Genomic DNA, 22,206 nt, shown 5'->3' on the forward strand with positions numbered 1-22,206 from the left:
TGCTATGGCTCATACTTTTTACTTGTACTTTGTAAAAGAGGATATGTTCTCTGTTGTCTTCCACATATTTGGAATTAGGTTTTTTTCTCCATCTCAAAGAATTTGAAAATGAAATGTTGCACATTAATTTGGATAATCTTCGTTGATGTTAGAAATAAGAACTTAAGAAAATATATAAATATTCCATTCAGAAACACCGATTACCCTAGCACACATAACTTTCGTTTAATTTAAATTTGCCCGGAATCAGCTCCGCTGAATACGTAATTGGATCAGCAAATGTTTGTTGCTGTACGAAGTGAATTCAATGAATTTCATGTTTACAAAACGTATCAAACGCTTCGTCGTTTTTATTGACATATTCCATTAATCTTGACCGTATCACACTACTAACAAACACATTACGATTATTTTTTTATTATTGTGGTCGGGTTGTGATCCGAAAATGGCCAAAATACGATCACATTAGTAAGGCTTTGGTTATGTTCCATTATCAAAAGTTTATTGAGGTTGCATAAAAATCAAACATTAGTTGGCAGCATAAAAAAGAACAACACACACTTTTTTCATTTCATTCATTTTTTTTTTTGGTTACAAAACCCTTTTATAAGGTCTTGTGCCTTGTCGTCGTAATCTTCTTCTTCTTCGTTTGATTTGTATGGGTGCTGCGTGCGTGTAAGTGATGACTGAGAACTTTGAGTATTTTATCTTATGGAATATTTCGTTATTTGTTTCTTTTCTTTTGATATGGACGCTATGCTAACGTTTTGTGTGGTGACGTCGTTGTTGTCACGTTTCGAAATGAAAAAATACCATTTGCTGTTGAAAACATCGCATCCTACCCCACCACCACGACCTAATTTACATTGGCAACGGCTGATTTACTTTTCTCATCTCTACTACCATTTCGATCCACCTGCAGATTAAGCCCTTAGAAGGCAATTGAAATATGGTTAGCACCAATCTAGTGGTGCCTGTTGTGCTGTGGGGGCCATCGGCCCCCACTCATTGTGTGTCCAGTGTTTATTTGTCTGATGATCAAACCACATTGGCAACTGGCTGCTACGATGGACAAATCTGTTTGTGGCACGTCGAACCGGGTACCCTGAAAATGTCACCGCGCTGCCTCCTAGTGGGTCACACGGCACCGGTTCTATGCCTGGTACGGGCATCCATTATGACAGACAGCAACTTTTTGGTAAGCTCCTCGGAAAATGGCGAAATGTGCACATGGGATATGACCGATGGCAAGTGCATGGAATCGGTGAAATTACCTCAGGTTCATACACAAATCCAAAGTTATCATACGGCGAACAGTGCTGATTTGCATCTCTTCTGTATTGGTTATTATCCCGAAATAATGGTAATGGATCCCATTAGCCTGGAAGTGATATATACGCTGAGTTCGAAAGTTAAGCCCGATTGGATATCGGCATTGCATGTTTTGAGACCAATGCGGCGTAAAGACGATGTGGTGCTGGCCATTACAACGACCGGAACTGTAAAGGTCTGGACACTGGTGGGCAATGAGAACAAACATGCCGAACCCATCTATGAGAATGAATCGAAGGAGATCCGCTGCCTCAATGCCATCACCATGAACTGTTGTTCACAGAATCAACGAACGGTGCTGATTGTTTGCACCAAATATTGGCAGATCTATGATGCCGGTGATTTTACAGTACTTTGCTCGGTCATTGCACCTACACGAGAACGATGGCAGGGCGGTGATTTTATTAGTTCGGATCGTGTAATGCTTTGGACCGATGAGGGCAAAGGTTACTTGTATAAATTACCTGCAAATTGTATACCTGACAATAAGGAGTTCCATTCGAAGAGTGTGGTTCGAGATGCCCCATATTTGTACTATGTGTTGCAGCATCCTGGCGACAAGGTGTTATCGTGTCCACCAGCCATGAGACTGATACGCAGTGAACCCGAAGGAAAACCAGTTTCACATTGCCTGCTGCGTGGTGATTCGGAGGGGTTCATTTCGGTGTGGACCGTGCCCGATGTTCCTCTGGATAATATAAGTATTTTACAAGCAAAACAAATGCCTCCTCGTACATTGAAACCGTCGGTTTGTACATCTCTCATAGAGGCCTGGTCCCTGATGGATCCACCGCCAGTTGGTATTTTGGATCAATTGGCCCGTATCACCGATCATCCAGTGAAATTAACATCCAGCATTTATTTGCCCCAACAAAGTCGTCTGGTCATTGGCCGGGAGGATGGTTCGATTGTCATTGTTCCGGCCACCCAGACAGTAATGATGCAGCTATTAGTGGGCATCAAACAGAACTTCAGCGAATGGCCCTCACATCAGATATTGTATGGCCACCGAGGTCGGGTCAATTGTCTGTTGTGCCCCTCCCTGGTGCATCCGCGCTACGAGAAGTCTCTGTTGCTCTCAGGAGGTGTGGATTTCGCCGTTTGCCTTTGGGATCTTTACAGTGGCAGTCTATTGCATCGCTTTTGTGTACACGCGGGAGAAATTACGCAGCTATTGGTGCCCCCTGAAACGTGTAGTCCACGTATATTGAAATGCATTTGCTCGGTGGCCTCCGACCATTCGGTCACCTTGCTCAGCTTGCAGGAACGCAAATGCATTACACTAGCCAGTCGCCATTTGTTTCCAGTGGTAACCATCAAATGGCGACCATTGGACGATTTCCTCATTGTTGGCTGCTCAGATGGTTCGGTATATGTTTGGCAAATGGAAACTGGCCACCTGGATCGCGTTTTGCACGGCATGTTAGCCGAGGAGGTATTGGCGGTTTGTGACGAGCAAAATGCCGATGAATCGGGCTGCAATTCACACGCCTCCAATACAGAGGGTTTGGCCAATCCGGCTGTACACTTTTTCCGGGGTCTCAAGTCACGCAATATGAACGCCATTAGGCATGCAACGCAACGCGGTATAACGCAATGGCAGCAGCTACACGGTCACAATCAGGGTAACTTTGATTTCCTCATGAAACACCGCAGCAACCCGCTGATAATCCAGGGTCTGCGTACCAATCCCAAGGATGCAGAAAGTCACATTTTATTCTTCGACATAGAGGGCTTGATTTTCGAGCTGCACAGCGAGGAGTATGCCAAAATGACCCCAGCCGAACTAGAGACTTTGGGCGTAATAATTAACAATCCCAAAGACAAGGCCCTGCATGTGGAGGCCTCCAAAAAGATTAGCGATTTCTTTGGCAAGGTAAAGAACAAAGCAGGCGATATGGAGAAAATGCTGAAGGACAAAGACAAACATGGTTTGGTCCAGAAATTCAAAGAAAAAACAGAAATTGTAGAGAAGAAGGTTCAAGCCAAAGTCCAGGAAAGCATACAGAAGGTGCTCGAACCCCAGGACATACCCGAAGATGGTTCGACCGATTTGAAATCCAAAATGGCCTCAAAAATGGAAGTTACACACGTCATGGAAGTAGCTCAACTGCTACTGTCCCTGCTGCACTCTTGGGGCTTGGATACCCATTTGGATAAAGTTTGTGAGTCACAATTGGGTCTATTGCGACCCATGGTACCCGTCTCCTTTGGTATTCTCTCCAAGGGAGGCTACATGTCCCTACTACTGCCCACTTGGCAGAACAACTTCGAACTAGGCGAGGGAATTGTGGTTGCAAGCAGCTCTAAAAAGCGTGACATTCCAGCCGAATTGCTGCGTCAAGAACAGCTTACAGCCGTATTCACCTCCCGTCTGCACTGGGAATTGAGCACCACCCTTACCTCTAATCACATTTTGGCCTTGGTGGCCATGTCCAATACTTTGTTATCCATGAATTCGGCCTCCTTTCTGCCCGACAGCGAGCGCAGTAAAAAACTATTGCGCCTGGCCCAACGTTCCGAGTCGCAAATGGCCACGGAAGAGGAACGTGAAGAACTGCTGGCCCATCACATTTCACAAATCAAACAGGGCTGGAGTCTGTTGTCCACACATCATTGCTTTTTGTTGCCGGATAAAATTGAAGCTTTAGAACCAAAGAAATTCAAACGGCCCCAGGTGGAAATGATGGCGAAACGTTGGCAGCACCACTGCATTGAAATACGAGAGGCAGCTCAACAGATTTTACTCGGCGAGTTGAGGCGCATGGGCAAACGTGGGCGTAAGCAGCTGGTAGAGAGCTGGGCTCAATATCTGCCAATGTATACGCACACAGAACCCATCGCCCAACAAGTTCATCATGCCGCCAACGGAGCCAACGGTCATTCCAATTCATCTCTGGGCAATGCTGGTGGCATGGGTCACAATGGTGATGGGCTAGATGGCGGTGAAGACTACGAAGAAGAGGAGGAGGAGATAATACGCAAGCCGTCCAGTTTATCGGAGCTAAAGCGTAAACAGACCACTGCTGTGATATTATTGGGTGTGATTGGAGCTGAGTTTGGTCAGGACATAAATCAGGATTCACCTGTTCGTGGCACCAGTATTACTACCATCAGCGGCGAGAGGAGAAAATCGTCGGTGGTTGAAGGTTTTGGTATAGCCAATAATTTGGCACGTCTCACATCAATGGCATTGGCCCATCTCTTGTATGCCCCACCCACACCTAAGTTGCCTCAGTACACCCCTCTAAGGCGGGCTGCAATCGATTTGCTGGGACGTGGTTTCACAGTCTGGGAACCGTATTTGGATGTTAGCAAAGTATTACTGGGTCTGTTGGAATTGTCATGCGATGGCAAATCGGTGCCAAACCTCAACTACAAACTCCCTCTAACACCACAAGCTGATGCCTGCCGAACAGCAAGACATGCTCTGAGGTTGATTGCCACAGCGCGACCTGCAGCCTTTATAACAACAATGGCCAGAGAGGTGGCCCGTTACAATAGTATGCAACAGAATCCGCAATCAATAAATGTGCCATTGACGCAGTCGGTGTTGTTCAAGGCCAAAGGAGAAATACTGCAGTGCGTCGAAATGCTGATAGACAAAATGCAAGCCGAAATTGCCAGCCTTCTGGTCGAGGTAATGGACATTACCCTACACTGTTTGGATAACTCCGAGCTGAAGACACGCGGTTTGCCCGACGTCTGCCCGGCCATATGCCGTTTCAATCAGGTATCACATTGCACCCAGACACGACGAATTGCTGTGGGTGCCATCAATGGCCATTTGGCCATTTACGAACTGCGACAGAACAAGTGTCAAATGATACCAGCCCATACACATCCGATCACCTCGTTGGCATTTTCACCCGACGGCAAGTACTTGGTCTCATATTCATGCAATGAAAATCGTTTATCCTTCTGGCAAACTAGTACGGGTATGTTTGGCTTGGGCCAATCACAGACCCGTTGCACCAAAGGCTATTCCACGGCACCAATACCGGATGTGTCGCGTCTCAACCCCATGCGTTTGGCCAAGCTGGTGTGGATCAATAATCGTACGGTGACGCTGATGTTGGCCGATGGTTCGGAAACGCGTTTTAATGTCTAAGCGACAACGAAACGAACGAACGAACGGACGGACGGCGGAGTGTTGTGATGGAATGAATCGTGGGACGTTCGTTTTGGTGCCGAAAGACATTTACCCAACGGTATTATATGGACATCTTACCACACAACCCCCACGCCCGTTGGTGGGGGCCATTGTGGAGATGTTGAATTTAAACTATATAATGTAGCCGCAGAGCAGCATGATGTGTCTAATTAAACAAGCAAAAAAAAGAGAACCCTATTCACGTTTCGATGTTAAACTAATTTTAAATAAAAACAAAGAAAATAACTTGTTTGCAAATATTTTTAAACGACCTCTGGGTTGGGGGCGCAATGATGACCTCCACACCCAATTTTTAAACAAAAATAAATTCCTTTCTTTAATTAGAAAACACAAGAAAATAATAAAAATTAAAAATAAAAAAACGAAAAAATGCCATTGAGTAAACCAAACACCAAATCCTTATATTGTTAACATAAAAAAAAAGAAAACAAAAATCCTCCAAGAAATTTATTTTTGATTCATTTTGAATCCAAAGAACAAATCAAGAAATTCAATCCAATCCAATCAATTACTTATTAGATGTCGGCGAACTTTGTTTTGAAAGCATACAGCAATCATAAATACATGAAGGTATTATATACATACATATATATAATATATAGAATGCATGGCAATTCAATGTTAGTTAAAAGACAATGATGGAAGCGAAGGGAAGGGAGTAAAGGACCGGAACATTTGGAAGACTATGAGTTAATTTTAAGAAGTTAGTGTGTGCTTAATTGGAATAGTATTACTAGGTCCTTTTAAATATACTATCTAAAGTCAAATATCGGCTTGGAGGTCATACCTAATTTTACCCAGTTAGTATGGGGTATAGGCTTCAAGTTCGTTCCTCTTTGGTTTGATATTTCCTAGAATATTTTGGTAGCCATTGTTGTCATTGCCATCGTCATTGTCATAGTCGTAGCTAAAGGAATCCCAAAATCCCCAAATAAGACACAATTAAGAAAAACGAAAAAAATAGCAAAACATTAATTAAAAAAAAATTAAAATAAACTATGAAAAAAGGCAAACATATAACGAACACAAAAAAAATATCTAAGAAAATATGTTAGAAAATTAAAAGAAAACACATATTTAATAAAGAAAACTATATATACACAATTAACTGTTATACGAAACGATAATGATATTTGTTAAACTGTTATAAATTGTTTTTATTATTATTATTATTAAAATTAATTATAATTATTATTCCTACACTTAAACAAATAAAAGAAAACAAACTACACAAAAGAATACAGCAACAACAATTTTAGAAGATTAGCAACAATTATAACTACTTTTATTCAGCTGCTGCTGTTGTTGTTCGGTTTTTCTTTTCGATTAAATCACAAAAACAGAAGAACAGAAAATTCAATTTTATTTGCATTGTATAGTAGTAAGTGTAACTATTGCAAAAACCAGAAAACAACAACAATAATATATAAATATGTATTGTGTTTTATGTATATGAAAATAATAAAATAAAAAACAATTACTTATATATATTTATGAAATAATAACAGAGCAAAGAAATATTCTATATAAATAGAAAAATTACACAAAATGTTTTCCTTGGTTTTAATTTCCCCTCCCCCACCCCTGTTGCAACAAACTAAAATTGCTTCAAACACCCCCACTTTCTCCCCTCCAAAGGTATTGGCAGGCCTGTAGATAAACAGCAAATTATAAATATTAAATTAAAACTGAAAACAAATCCCTTAATAGACATCAAAAAACTTTTAAATCTTTTTGTATCTTTATGTGTGTGTACTAGTAGTAGTAGAAGTAAATTGTTAATATATCTTAAATAAATTATTTTTTTTAACAAGTTGTTCCTTTTTTAATTTTCCTACAGTCCTTTTTAAAATACATGTGCAATGCCTGCCGATACCATTTTCTCCCCTCTTTACCTTATTTTTTTGAATTCTACAAAAACCAGAAAAAAACTATATAGTATTTTCATTACACATAAACATACATTTATTGTATTATTTAGTTATATTCCTTTCCTTAAAATAAAATAATAAATTGACACAGTCATTAAATTAAAAAAAATATTTTTTTTTTTGGATATTTAAGTCATATTTATTAATTTCTCATCACAAAATTGAGATGTTGTGAATTTACGAAAATCTTTTTGGCTGCCATGTTTTAAGATGGAGGGTACATTTAATTTCAAAACTTCGAAATAATTGTCTGAGATCAACAAAGTAGACTTAATCTTAGTACACTTAATCCAAGCCTTTGGCCTTGAGAGAGTCTAGAAAAAAATGTTGCGCAAACCTACAACTTAAGGCCTTAAGGGAATCCAGAATAAATCCTGTATGAGTTCACGCCAAATATTTAAAATCATGCTTTCAGACCTTGATGAAGTCTAAAAAGGACAAGCCTTGTGGCTTGAGAGAGTCTAGAAAAAACAAATTTTGAACAAATTTACGATTTAAGGCCTTAAGGGATTACAGAAAAAATCTTTTATGAGTTCACGCCAAATATTTCAAATCATTCTTTCGGGTCTTGAGGGAGTTTAAAAAAAGTGTTGGGCCTCGTCGCCGTAGGACCTTGAGGAAGTCTAAAAATTCAAGCCTTTGGCCTTGTGAGATTCTAGAAAAAATCTTTAAAGAGTTCGCGCCTGAAATATAAAATCAGCTTTCGGGCCTCGAAGGAGTTTAGAAAAATAGTTTTACAAAACTATTTGTTTTTTATCGAATCGACGCCTTCAGGCTTTGAGGGAGTCTAGTAAAAATCTTTGAACAGTCCATGCTATCGGGCCTTATGGGAGTGTGGAAAATTTTTTGAAAAGTCCACGCCATCGGGCCTTAGTGGAGTGTGGAAAAATCTTTAAAAAGTCCACGCCATCGGGCCCCAGGGGAATGTAGAAAAATCTTTAAAAAGTCCACGCCATCGGGCCTTAGGGGAGTGTAGAAAAAATCTTTAAAAAGTCCACGCCACCGGGTCTTGAAGAAGTCTACAAAAAATCTTTAAAAAGTCTATGCTTTCATGCCTTGAGGGGGTCTAAATTTTTTTTTGAAAAGTTCACGACTTCATGCCTTGAGGAAGTCTAGAAAAAATCATTGAAAAGTCCACGCCTTCAGGACTTGAGGGGGTCTAGGAAAATCTTTGAAAAGTCCACGACTACAGGACTGGAGGAGGTCTAGAAAAAAATCGTTAAAAAACCCATGCCTTCGGACTTTGGAAAACCTAGAGAAATTTCTTTAAATTTCTATTAAAAAGACCATGTCTTCATGCATTGAGGAAGTTTAGAAAAAACCTTTAAAAATCCATAAAAATCGTGACTTGGAATCCTTGGAGTTGCCTAGAAAAAAATATTTAAAAAGTCCACGCCATCAGATCCTTGACACGTCTAGAAAAAATCTTTAAAATGTTCATGTCTTTGGACCTTGGAGGAGTCTAGAAAAATTCTTTAAAATGTTCATGCCTTCGGACTTTGGAGGAATCTAGATAAATTCTTAAAAAGTCCACGCACACACACTCTGAGGGAGTCTAGAAACAATTTTAACAAATTCACGCCTTCGAACCTTAAATGAGTCTAAAAAATCTTTAAAAAGTCCACGCCTTCAAGCCCTAAGGGAATCTAGAAACAAGTTAAACAAATTTACGCCTTCGACCCTTAAAGGAGTCTACAAAAAATCTTGAAAAAGTCCGCGCTTTCGGGCCTAGCAGAAAAAATCTTTAAAAATTCAGGCCTTCGGTCCTTGGATGGGTCTAAAAAATATTTAAAAATTCCACGATTTCAGACCCCGAGAGAGTCTAGAAAAAATATTTAAAAAGTCCACGATTTCAGACCCCGAAAAAAATTAACAAATGCACGCCTTCGGACTTTGGAGGAGTCTAGGAAACAACTTTAATAAGTCCACACACCTTTATAAAATTTTGATATTTATTTAATTTTAAGAATATTCATAAAATTGGTGTTTTCGAGTTCAATTTCGAATCGTCATACAGAAACTCTAGAGAAGAGACCTTCACAGAGACTTTCCTAAGGTTGGAACTATGTTTCCCCGCACAAATTCTAAATTGGAAGGCTTAATAAGACATATTGTCCCCTGGTTATATATCAGCAACTGTTAAAGGCTGTGCAATTTATATTTTTAAAAATCTTATTTTTAATTTATTTGCTACTCCCCATTTTTAGTTCACATAAATATGCACACAAAATACCTAACAATTGTAAACGAAAATTATCTAAAACTTATTATATGTAACAAAAGTAAATGACATAAGAAATTAACTAAAACAAAAAACAAAACTATAAATTACTAAAACACTTCACTAACCAAATTAAAAAAAAAATCTTTGGAAAACAAAAAAAAAAAAAAGGACAAACAATTGTTGCAATTAAAAAGTATATATATACACATAATGTAAATGCGGCTTATGTTTAATATTCCCGCTTTTTTTCCTCCTCTCTTTCCCAAAAACCTTATCGACCTCTCCAATTCAATCAACTAAACTAAAAATATATAGAAAATATAACAAAAAGTATAACATTATAAAATTTTGTGTAAATGTTTCTTTCACATATAACAAGAACAACAACCACAATCAATTACACCGACTGCGATCCCCTCTCCCAACCACAGAGTAATGTATGATGATGATGAAGATGGAGATAGGTGGTTCTGAATCGAAGTTTTGGAAGAGAAATTATTGAATTTCTGGACAATAATAAATGTATTAATTTATTTTAGAATGAACCATACAAAAAGAGATCGTTTTGAATGTTTTATAGGGAAATAGTTACTGGATCGAAGATCTTTGGGGATGGAAAATTCTTCTATATAAATATTAGATTATTCAGTTTGGGAATATAAGGGTAATGTATCGCTGAGTGTGAGCTCAATGCCGAGACATTTTTTATACCCTCAGCCATGTGGCTATCATTTGATACGGCCAAAAAGAGCTTCATCGAAAAAACGTTTTAAGACTCTAGGTCTCTTTGGACCAAATCCATTTCAGGACATTTGGAGTCGATCTAGCGATGTCCGTCCGTCTGTCTGGCTGCCTGCTGCCATGATAACTCTCAAAGGGAGTATCCGATTTGATCCAAACTTGGTACATCATAATATTATTGTCAAACATAGATCGAGTTCGGAGATAGGCAATATCGGTCCACTCCTTCTGATACCTCCCCCACAAAAAGTCACCATTTTTAGAGAAAATAATTTACTACACAGAAAGAGAAATGATAATCCGATGTTGCTCCAGCTTTGCGAATCCTAATAATTGCATCAGTACTAGGTGAAGTACGAAATTGGACAATATCGGTCAACTCCATCAAGTACCTCCCCCACAAAGGGTCAACATTTTGAAGAAGTATGTAAGTAAGAGTCCGATTGTCTTCAAATTACAAATATCACAATAGCTTTATTAATCCAAGGTCTGGTGTGAAGATGGAATATATCGGACCACTGCTTCTGGTACCTCCCCTACAAAGGGTCAACATTTTGAATATTCATGAAGCTCATAAAACACGAAATTAACATTCGATTCCATTCAGACTTGGCACATCCCAATATTTCTATAAACACAAGATTCGTTATAAAGATGGTAGAGATCCGACCATTCCTTCTGGTACCTCCCCCACAAAGGGTCAAAGTTCTGAATAACCAAAAATATCTTAAAATCCGAAATAAGCATCCGGTTCTCTTCAAATTACACACATCACAATATTTTTATTAATCCAAGGTCTGGTGTGAAGATGGAATATATCTGTTCACTCCTTCTGGTACCTCCCCCACAATGGGTCAAAATTTTGAATATTCATGAAGCTTATAAAACAAGAAATTAACATGATATTCCATTCATACTTGGCACATCTCAATATTTCATTTAAAAGAAGTTCTGTTATAAAGATGGTAGAGATCAGACCATTCCTTCTGGTACATCCCCACAAAGGGTCAAAGTTTTGAATAACCAAAAGGATGATAAAATCCCAAAAAAGGATCCGGATCTCCTCAAATTACACACATCACAATTTTTTAATTAAGCCAAGATCTGATGTGAAATTGGGATATATCGGAGCATTTCTTCTGGTACCTTTCCCACAAAGGGTCAACAATTTGAATATCCATGAAGTTCATAAAACTCGAAATTAACATCCGATTCCATTCGGGCTTGGTACATCTCAATATTTCCATCAATACAAGATATGTTATAAAGATGGTACGCATCGGACCATTTCTTCTCATATCTCCCTAACATAGGGTTCAAGATATTTGAATAAACAAAACGCTCAAAGAAAGCGAGGTAAGCATTCAACTCTCTTCAAATTTCACACATCCAAATATTTTTGCTAACGCAAGATCTGTTGTGAAGTTGATATATATCTGCCAGCCCCTTCGGGTACCTCACCCACAAACGGTCACAATTTTCAATTCTTATATCTGTCATAACACACACATTTTCATATTTTCCAAAAATTTGCACATATCTCAAATAAAGTATAGGAAGTAGTCAATTTTATGCTGATCAAGAATATATATACTTTGTGGAGTCTAAAATGTATATTTCGAGGTGTTACAAACGGCATGACAAACTTAATATACCCTCCATACTATGGTGGAGGGTATAAAAAATGATTGCTAGGCAATTTCCTGTTTCGGCTTTTCAGATGATTTCAAAAATAAATCACCAAAAAATGTGTTGTCTGTTCCAACGAAGGCCAATTTCAGGGTCAGCTCAGGTGTAGCTCAAAATCCCATTCATGCAAAAAACGATCAAGAGTCCACAGCCATATTTGAATACAAGTTTATATAATAATTGATTTCATCTTTCCTTACAGCTCACCCCAACAACAACAAAAGAAAAACGACCACACCATGCACGAGGAGGAGGACAGTAATATGGGCGAGGATTCGTCGTCGACAACATCCCATAAAACAGAGAAAAAGGACACAGAACAGCAACAACAACAACAGCAGCAATCACCACCAATGTCCGATGAAGAACCAGAAGAGCCACCTCCATCGTTTAGCTTAGCCACATTAGGTCTACAGCGTGTGGGCACGGCGCCACCACCTAAACCGCAACCCCAGCAACCCATACAAATGCTCAATGCACGTGGTATGCCGGCAAGAATACGTAAACGCAATCGACTCTTTTTCGACGATGACATTATCAACGATGACAAACCATTGCGAATGAGCCTGTCACCGCGTAAGAATTCTCTAAAAATGAATTCACCGCACAAGACACCGACAAAAATTTTGAAAAAACGTAAAGGTGTTGCCTCGCGCTATATGCGATCCGATGAAAAACGTCACCATTCACCGTCCACATCATCGGGTGGCCGGGGTGGCAATTCGCTTAACACCACCCCCAAATCGGGATCTGGTCGCAATAATCCCAGCACACTAAGTGGTAGTTCCCTGGGTTCTATTATACCAGCAGATAAGAAAATTGGCCAAAGGATTGGTTTGCGTCTACGCAATCTTTTGAAATTACCCAAAGCCCATAAATGGGTGATTTATGAATGGTTCTACTCGTTCATAGATAAACCCTTGTTTGAGGGTGAAAATGATTTTCAGGTTTGTCTCGCCGAATCATTTCCCAATCTGCGTACCCGGCAATTGACTCGGGCCGAATGGCAAAAGGTGCGTTCATTGATGGGCAAACCACGTCGTTGTTCGCAGGCCTTTTTCGATGAGGAGCGGCGAGAATTGGAAAAGAAACGGCAAAAAATGCGTTTCATGCAAAGTCGCCGATCGGGTGAGGTCAAGGATATGAATTTCCTTAGAGATTTGCCCGATAAAATACCGCTAACATTGCCGGTGGGCACCAAGGTCACGGCAAGATTACGGGTACCACAAGATGGTATATTCAGCGGTACTGTGGATGCTTTCGAATCCATGACATCATCGTATCGTGTCACATTTGATCGTCCCGGCTTGGGTACCCACTCCATACCAGACTATGAAATTGTTTCGGAGAACTTTAATGAAATGTTACCCTTGCAGTGTATCACCAAAGATTTCCGACCCAGTCTGATGAGTGTCTACAATGGAGCCACCCGAAACACAATGTCACCAATGCGTGCGGGTGGTGGGGGCTTACGCCAGGTACGTTCCTCCTACAACATGAATTTGAATAAAAGTGATCCTCTGTTGGGTGAGGTCATTGACAGTCCCTTTAAGAATCCCATCATACGAGAGGAGAATATTAACGGCTATCCGCCCAAATTACTCGAGACCTTGGTGCGCCTAAAACGGGCCTTGAAAATCAAACAATCCAAGTTGGTGCGTCTCAATGATATGAATAATGAAGCGGAATTAAAAGTGTCACAGCAACTGGTAGCTGCCCACAATAATTCGGGATCCTCATCATCGGATGAAAGCCAAAATGTAAATGCCGCCGATGCGAATGGACCTCAGCTAAGTGAAGAATTCCAAAGGCGTTATGCATCCATCATAATTTCAATGGAGAAAATGAATCGTGACATCCAGGACTATCTCAATGAAGTGCAATCCTTTGCCTCGGACATAACAAGGGATCCCACAGTCCAGGCCATGTTGACACCGTCGTATTTGCGTGAAAAATGTCGAGAGGCAGCCGAGGAGGCTGTGCAGCGCAATAGCCAAGGTATTCTAAAGAATAAAAACATTCTAAGTCTCATCAAGAAATTGGCAACTGTGCTCCTGGTTGCCTCCCATTTGAGCAGCGAAAACTCGGCCCAAGTCAATAAGGTACTTGAGGGCTGTATTGAGGAAGTGCGTTCAAGTTTGTGTGGCGTCAATGTGGAAACGTTCCAGAAACATGTGCAAATACATTTACATCATATTCGCTTGGGCATTGGCCAGAGCATGATGAATACGAGTGCCAACATGATGAGTGTTAGTGGTGGTGGAGGAGGCGTAGGAAACGTAGAGCGTTGAATAGAAATTGGTGGCGTATTACCGAAAGGATGTTCTTTATTTTTGTTTCACATTTTTCCAAACACACACACACACACATTTTGTTTGATTGTGGATATTCTTATTTTATACCTTAATTGTTCAGTTCTCATTACGTACTCTTGTATAAATAAATAAATATATGGTGACTTTTTAACAAACAAATGTTTCTTTTTTCTTTGTTGTTGTGTTAATAAAAACATACAGGCATTATATTTAAATATCTACACTATTTCAGTCACTTTCTTCTTCATCATCGTCGTCATCCTCTTCTTCACTGGATTGCTGCAGCCATTCAATGAGTTTTTGTAGAGATTTACGCAGACTTTCGTGTTGCTCCACATCCAGTTCCTCGTGCCAGGCCAAAATGGCTTCTTCACTTACGAAATCTTTGTCGTAAAGGAAGTGGACAATTTGTGAAATCTTTTCGCGGACTTTGGGATTCTCATCATAGATATCCTGGGAACGGAATACATATTTCAAATTGCATTTTTTTCATTTAAATAAAATTACTTACCTCCAAGGCCTTTAAGCAATCCAGCATGGCATCTTCACTTTTGATATAATTTGACATTACTGGACCCAATTGTTTGAATACCGCATTTATGTCCGCCAGTACATTGCCATTGCATTCCTTAATGTTGGGTAAACTAAATATGGCCTTGACAACATAAAAATTGACTTCCTTTAGTGACATATTATAGGCGTAGCGGGATGAGTTGATTTCCAATATAAGAAAATCGGGATTGGATTTTTCTTGGAAACCACGGGACAAGGAATCAACGACCTCCGAAAGGAATACTAAATTACATGGAATATTAGCGATTAGGAGTGGCATAAAAAATATATGTATATATGTTCATTCTTACTATTAGTATCATCAGGCATTGGCGAACAGGCTCTGGACTCATCTTCATCACTGCTGGAACAGTAATCACTTTCTTCATAGCTAATGGGAAGTTTCATCATTTTGGGCACAATGTTTCCTTCTTGCAATACCTCATCGTCGTCCTCATCTTCGGAATTGACAACATTACGATCTGAATGCGTGATAATGAAGGCCTTGTCACTCAGCTTTTTAATATCACCGCATTCTAAAAAATAAGGGTAAGTAATGTTTAAATGAAAAACAAGTAAAGAAGCAAAAATTTCGACCGGGCCAAACTTTGAATACCCTCCACTAGATGGAAGGAAATTGTCCAATTTTCAAAAGTCGGTTTTGCCGACAGATATATACACCCAGGCCTTGGTCCGATATCTACCATCTTTATTACAGATCTTGTACTGACGGAAGTATTGAGATGTGCCAAGTCTGAGTGGAATCGAATATTAATTCCGTGTTTTATGAACTTCATGAATATTCAACTATAAATTCCATCTTCATACCAGACTTTGGGTAAATAAAAATATTTTGATGTGTGTAATTTGAAGACATTCGGACTCTTACATCACATTTTATAAGAGTTGTAATTATTCAAAATTTTGACCGATTGTGTGGGAGGTACTTGAGGGGGTGGACCGACATTGTCGATTTTTGTATCTGACCTAGCACTGATGCAAATATTAGGATTCGCAAAGTTGGAGCAAAATCGGATTATCGGTCCTCTTTCTGTGCAGAAAATATATTTTTGAAAATTTCGATCTTTTGTGGCGGAGTTACCAGAAGGAGTGGACCGATGTTGTCCACCTCCGAACTCGATCTAAGTTTCACAATAATATTACCATGTACCAAGTTTGGATCAAATCGGATACTCCCATCGAGAGTTATGGTGCGCATCAGCCAGTCAGACAGACGGACGGACATCGCTAGATCGAGTCCAAATGTCCTGAGACGAATTTGGTCCAAAGAGACCGTTATTTCGATGTTTCGGCCGTATCAAATGATATATACCCTCTCTAGCCATATGGCTGTGGGTATAAAAAAGAGACCGCTGAGAGCGTCAACCATTGATCCCCGTTTTTCGAATGATCGAAAGTTAAATAAAAGCGCTTTACTTACCCTCATCATCGTCTGTGACTTCAGCGGTGACAATGGCACTTGACAATGTCGTATTGGCCGGTAATACACATCCATTCCCCACAACACAGCCCTCGGTAAGTTTCGATTTACAGCCAACCTTTGCCTTAGCTCCTACCACACAAAATTCCAAAACACAATTATCCTCCACCACAGCATCGTCCAATATGAAGGCATTCACCAAACGGCAGTTTTGGCCAATCTTGACATTTTTACCCAAAACACTGGAGCCTAGCGTTGACCCACTACCAACGAAACTACCAGCGCCAGCTACAACATTTTCCCTTAACGTGACTTTGGACATATTCGATTCGGGACTTCTGTAGATGTTATTTTTCAAAAAGATATACTGCTGTTTAAGACCCACCACACCCATATCGGGTACAAGAGGATACGACCAACGGCTAATAATATCATTGCTAACAATCTGATAGGTTAGCCAATTGTTGACTTTGCGGGCATATTGTTCACGGGGCAGCAAGGAGACATAGATACGGCTATCTAGAATTTCTTCATTTATCAATATGCCTTTGACGAAGTCGTCACGGGTTTCGAAATCGAAATTATCCGAAAATAACGAGAGCATAGATGGTGAACCAATTGCCATTTGGGGATCGATGAGATTATGATACAATGCCACCTGGGAATTGTTCATAAATACCTCTAGGGGTATTTCGAAATCTTTTTCCTTGCCATTCAAACGCAGCCGTTGATGATGATGTAGCCGGTTGTTTTGAACATCCACAGCAATCATGATTTCATTGCCGGTACGTAAATGATTTTCTGCCTCCTTGAAGATGAGTGTGGCCGCAGCACCTTTATCATATTTGGCTATTTTCCTAGAGAGGTAACATATTACTATGGCAAACTCCATTTTATTAAAATTTTGACTTACTTATGTTGCTCGAAGATGGGCCTAAAATCGGTATTGGTTATGGTATCGGCTCCCAAAATAACAAAATTCCCTCTTATCAATGCCTTGCTATCCAATTCTCGCATGGCATCACCAAAACAACGACAGCCCTCGCCTCCAATGACAGTAACTTTCATGTTGACCGACCAAGAGCTGAGTGATGCAATCCCTTTCCTATGCCAATGAAAATGTAAACAAATTAATGTTAGCCATCATGTTGGCATATTGAGATTCCTTCTTACTTGATATAATCCCTAACACTTTGCAGGTGTAGGCTGGCAAAGACAAACACCTCCTCGATTCCACTGCGATTTAAAGCCTCCAGGGCATAATCCAACATAGAAACATTGACCAAAGGAATGAGAGCCTGCAAAAGAAATTCAATCATTACAGCAGTTCAATGTAGGCAAGGGGTTCTTGGGCCCTAGCTCACCGTAGAGTCATTATCGGACAATGGCTTAAAGTTCTCCACATTATTGTCGGCTATGAGAATAGCTTGTATAACGTCTTTCTTGTCAAAATGATCCATTCCGTGTGTATTTTCGCAAACCCAAAGAAAACTCCCTTGTCCGCATGCAACGTCAAATAAATTCACATTATTTGTGAAAGCACAATAACGATAAAAATAACAAAAGACCGATAACGATAACATATACCGTATGTGAGAAATATCGATAGTAGAGCGCAAAACATATGTAGTGGTGGTTTATAACGGGCGCGCAAATTTAAAGAGGATGAAAAATATAATAGTTTTAAAAGAGGTTTAAAGTAGGGCCAAATCAGCTGGATGACATGGGCTTAAACAACTGTGTTCCTTATATTTTAATGATGAAACAAATATGTGAAGCTTCCACTGAGAGATATACTTCACAAAAAATGCATATCTTCCAAACGAAAAGATGAATTAAAAGTTAAAAACATTGCATTTTTTCGTTATCGGGACCAGATTCCAGAAATGGTACTGAAGTGGTATTTGTTTTGGTAATAATTAATAATTATTTTTTTTTCTAAATCGAATGTCCATGTAAATCACATTGTGCAAATACTGTTGGCGATCATCAGTAAGCAATCGATATTGAAAGCTCTCCTGTAGTGCAAATCTCTAACTCTTTTTGATTTACCGACAAAAATCGGTAACTTTGAAACTCAAAATTTTGATATAAAAAATAAGTTAAGGTTGACAACATTGGTATCTATGGGTAGGTCCTTCGTCGCAAACTTACCTACAAATTAGGTCAATTACCGAATTAGTTTTGTACTGATAAATGTCCTTATGTTGAAAATATTTTAGATATGAGTGACTTTAGTATTTTCACTCATACCCCTAAAACAACATAGACGACATCTACCATAGACAAATGAAAATATAGACAAATCGCCGCTTATAGCATGTTTCCATTGGAAACCGAACAACGTTGTTCGCTCTCAGAATTAGGTACACGAATTAACTCGTTCATACGGCACGATTCGTAATTCATAGTAAAATAATTCCTTTTTTCAAAAATTTTGTTTCTTGATTTTAATGGGAATTTATACTAAAATACATTAAATTCTCTCTAATATGAATAAAAGAAATGATTGTTTTTCTCCCAAATATGTATTATATCAATAATTTTATAATTTTCAATCACGTTTTCAACTTTTTGTGTAAATCTTGACATTTTGAACATATTTTTGTGTTTTTCCATTTTTAAATTCTACTGGAGAGACACTTGTCAAACATTGACATTTTGAACATATTTTTGTGTTTTTCCATTTTTAAATTCTACTGGAGAGACACTTGTCAAACATTTTTTTTGCCAATAGAAACATTTTGAAAATATTGCCTCTTTTGTTTGCAGTTTTCTGTGGAAATTTCATCTCGTGGACCAAATGCGTACTTCGAATGAGAGAGAAAACAAAATTTACTTTCGTTTGAATGTACATACGCCATTCAACATTGTAGTTTTCATACATAATTTTCAGTCTTCCCAAAAATTTTTAAAATTTCATTAAATTTTTCTATTTTTAATTTTAAATGTCATAATTTATTTTTTCGATAAATGCTCTCATTTGTTAGGGATGGGACATCTTTTTTCGTTGTTCTGAGAGTGATTTGAATTGAACAACGTACAAATATGAGTGTTCGCTCAAGAAATTTTGTGTGAAGAATTAGGTAGTTTTTTCATAGTTAAGGGTCAAACAACGAATAGAGAGCGAATCAAGTGCAGTGGAAACGCCACATTATCATCGAAAAAATTCGAATCAGTAGATGTCGTTTCAGGGGTATGAGTGAAATACTACAGTCACTCTAATCAAAAATGTTAAAAAATTTATGAATAAAATTCAAGTGAAAATTACGTGATGACATCGAAAAATATGGGAAATTATTCAAAAACGATATTTTCAATTTTTTATAATAAATAAATATTATATGGTCTGTTCCATAACCTGCAAGAATCTACTATTTTTGCAATGTTTTCGATATTATAAAGGAAAATCGGTTATCGTAGTAAAAACTTTTACTTTCTTGCAGTTCTGGAACAGACCAAGAGTGAACAATTTTTTTTTCAAAGTCGAGTAGGTTGATTGTTGACTGAATGCGCAAAGGTGTAAGGGCGCCCTCTGGTGGGGAAATTCAATAACACATCTCCCAGCCCATATTATGTAGTCGATGGTCTATTAATTCATCAATCTATGATTGATGATTTCAGTTAATGTAACTTCTATTCAAATGAGTAAGTGGTATATTTTCTTATTTTCTATATTGTAATACTTACTCATGTTCGACAATTGATCTCAATAAAATTTACAGATATTTTTATGGTATTATTATTATTTTTATGGTATTATAGTATTTAATTCCTTAAAAATATAATAATTTAACATTTTTATATTTTCCTTCGATGAAACATACCAACGCCATCTATATTTCACTCACACTACATTGTAAACTGTTAATATGACAGAAGAGAAAGTTACAGAGCGGGAGAGCAACTCGTGTGGAATTTCATGATAAACCAACCAATGACAGTTGCATGTTGAACGAACTCTACGAACATTGTTGGATTAAACTTGGTGTGGACAACACGTAAAGCGCGGACTGAACGTTGCCGTTAAAAGCTAATCTAGGCGGGAAAAAAGACAAAAAGAAAAATAGATAACAATATATATCGAAGCTAAACATAGAACAAGTGTTAGCAGTGAGCTAATGGAAGACGCCTGTTCAGTGAGTGTGTGAGTGATGAGAAAACACTGAAATGGAATTTAACGAAGTGTTTGCTATTAGAACAAAAGTAACAAATTAATAAAAAATATTAATTAACACAACAACAGCGATTGCTATGCATTGAGAATGCAACAAAACTACCCATACAACAACATTTAATGCAAAACTATTTTTGCAGTGGTACCTAGTTCTTGTAACTGTGTTGGCTCTATTGTGCACTTGTAAAATAGTTACGATTTCCTTTTGTTTGGAGTGTTGACTGCACGGAAAACAAAGAATAATATCGAAAATAAAACAAAATAAATTATAAATACATATCAAGATAACTTAATAAGAATTCAATAAATAAAGGTGCTTAGTTGTTTGCAAAACTTCATTGCACACCTGGATATTAAAGAAGTGAATTTTGCAAGTCTCAGTGTTTGTGTGTGCATGGACATGCCTTTCCATTGCATCTGAGTGTGCGTGTGTGTGTTTGTGTCAAGTGGTAAAGAAAACTCATAAAGTGCTTGTTTCTTAAGTTTTTCATTTCAATATTGAAAAAATAAATAGATAAAAAGGAAAACTAAACAAAATAAAAATGAATTGAGTAAAAAATGCAATAAAACAAAATAAATAAACAAAACGACCGACCAAGCGACCTACCCAACCAAACCAATGCACGGTATTTTGGATGCTACCACCACCAACAACAACAACAGAAACAACAACTCCCATAACAACAACCACTCAACTCACCTTACCCTGCTTCTTCTTCAAGTGTAATCGCTTCTTGTTGGGCCATTTTATAAACGACTTTTGTTGCCTAGATGTGGTAAGTTAGCCAGCCAGTCAGCCAGCAGTTTGCTATGGCATTTGAACTTTTATTATGAACTTTTTTTATGACCGTAGGAAGTTTATTGTTTGTCGACGGTTGTTGTTTTTTTCTTACATTACATCTGTTTGTTTGTTTGTTGGTCAATGTGTACCCGAGATAGTACAGTGATGATAAAATTAAATAATACCGGAAGATAAAAGAGATGGGGCCGATGACGAAGAAAGGAAATAAGAAATTTTTCTTGTTTTAAGAAAAAAAAAAAAAAAATAGCTTTCATTGGGAAAGAATTTTAATTTTGGTGATATTTAAATACTTCTACTTTTATTATGGCCAATCTTATTGGAAGATTGTAATCTCTAAAAGCGAAAGTTCATTGTTAAATTTAATGAAAGAAAAAAGTGAATAGGAAAATTGCAAAAATAATGTGGTCTGTCACCACCTAAAATTAATAAAACATGAAAGTAGCGAAATGAGTTTTAAATATAAGGAAAAAGGGTATAGAAACGACTGAAGGGAACTTGGGATGATCAAAAGTTTGTCTTCGGACTCCAAAGCTCCCGACATCTCCACCTTTTTCAGATGTAATTCGAATTGTAAATCTAGAATAAAAAATGTATTTTTTTATTATTATTATTATTTTTTAGTTGTAATTGTAATTCGATATCCCAATTCTAATTCGAATTATTCGGTTTGTAATTCGATATTTGCATTTAAAATTCGAATTATTCTATTTGAACGCTATCTTTGGAACAAATTAAGATAGAAGTCTAAAATTTTCCCACACATGTGTTTTGCCAGTATGCAGGTTAAGTTCGTAAATGGGCCATGTCGGTGGACGTTTTCGTAAAGCC

The 22,206-nt window shown here is 38.2% G+C and overlaps 4 protein-coding genes across 4 annotated transcripts in view; 3 read left to right on the forward strand and 1 right to left on the reverse strand.

The window, feature by feature from the left end:
* LOC131807069 (WD repeat-containing protein 7-like) overlaps positions 1–9,930 on the forward strand; it is a 19,713-nt gene extending 9,783 nt beyond the window's left edge. The window contains exon 2 of the mRNA XM_059132092.1: positions 923–9,930. Coding sequence (XP_058988075.1) covers positions 950–5,443 — 4,494 coding nt within the window. The 5' untranslated portion in view covers positions 923–949 and the 3' untranslated portion in view covers positions 5,444–9,930. The remainder of the gene's footprint in view (positions 1–922) is intronic.
* Positions 1–14,565, forward strand: part of LOC131807070 (protein lin-9 homolog) — a 25,291-nt gene extending 10,726 nt beyond the window's left edge. The window contains exon 2 of the mRNA XM_059132093.1: positions 12,294–14,565. Coding sequence (XP_058988076.1) covers positions 12,331–14,382 — 2,052 coding nt within the window. The 5' untranslated portion in view covers positions 12,294–12,330 and the 3' untranslated portion in view covers positions 14,383–14,565. The remainder of the gene's footprint in view (positions 1–12,293) is intronic.
* Positions 14,547–17,933, reverse strand: LOC131807071 (translation initiation factor eIF-2B subunit epsilon-like). The gene is made up of 7 exons (XM_059132094.1): positions 17,764–17,933; positions 17,573–17,697; positions 17,313–17,504; positions 16,400–17,256; positions 15,270–15,494; positions 14,918–15,201; positions 14,547–14,859 (listed from the first exon to the last, which is right to left on the reverse strand). Exons 1-7 carry the CDS (start codon positions 17,857–17,859, stop codon positions 14,635–14,637), a joined length of 2,004 nt encoding a protein of 667 aa, XP_058988077.1. The 5' UTR covers positions 17,860–17,933; the 3' UTR covers positions 14,547–14,634.
* A 3,220-nt stretch (positions 17,934–21,153) lies between these two features.
* Positions 21,154–22,206, forward strand: part of LOC101888934 (myb-like protein I) — an 83,199-nt gene continuing 82,146 nt past the window's right edge. Inside the window, exon 1 of the mRNA XM_011292375.3 lies at positions 21,154–21,352. The gene's annotated coding sequence lies outside the window, so the exon portion shown is untranslated. The remainder of the gene's footprint in view (positions 21,353–22,206) is intronic.

The sequence above is a fragment of the Musca domestica genome, unplaced genomic scaffold (genome assembly GCF_030504385.1).
Source record: "Musca domestica strain aabys unplaced genomic scaffold, Musca_domestica.polishedcontigs.V.1.1 95, whole genome shotgun sequence".
In the NCBI taxonomy this organism is placed as follows: Eukaryota; Metazoa; Arthropoda; class Insecta; order Diptera; family Muscidae; genus Musca; species Musca domestica.

What these genes read in the sequence shown, in the direction of transcription:
- LOC131807071 (XM_059132094.1), bottom strand. Translation starts at nt 17,859, where the DNA reads ATGGATCATTTTGACAAGAAAGACGTTATACAAGCTATTCTCATAGCC. An exon ending in AGTGTTAGGGATTATATCAA is followed by an intron (nt 17,505 to 17,572) that starts GTAAGAAGGAAT and finishes TCATTGGCATAG; the next exon opens with GAAAGGGATTGCATCACTCA. An exon ending in ATTGCTTAAAGGCCTTGGAG is followed by an intron (nt 14,860 to 14,917) that starts GTAAGTAATTTT and finishes TTCCGTTCCCAG; the next exon opens with GATATCTATGATGAGAATCC.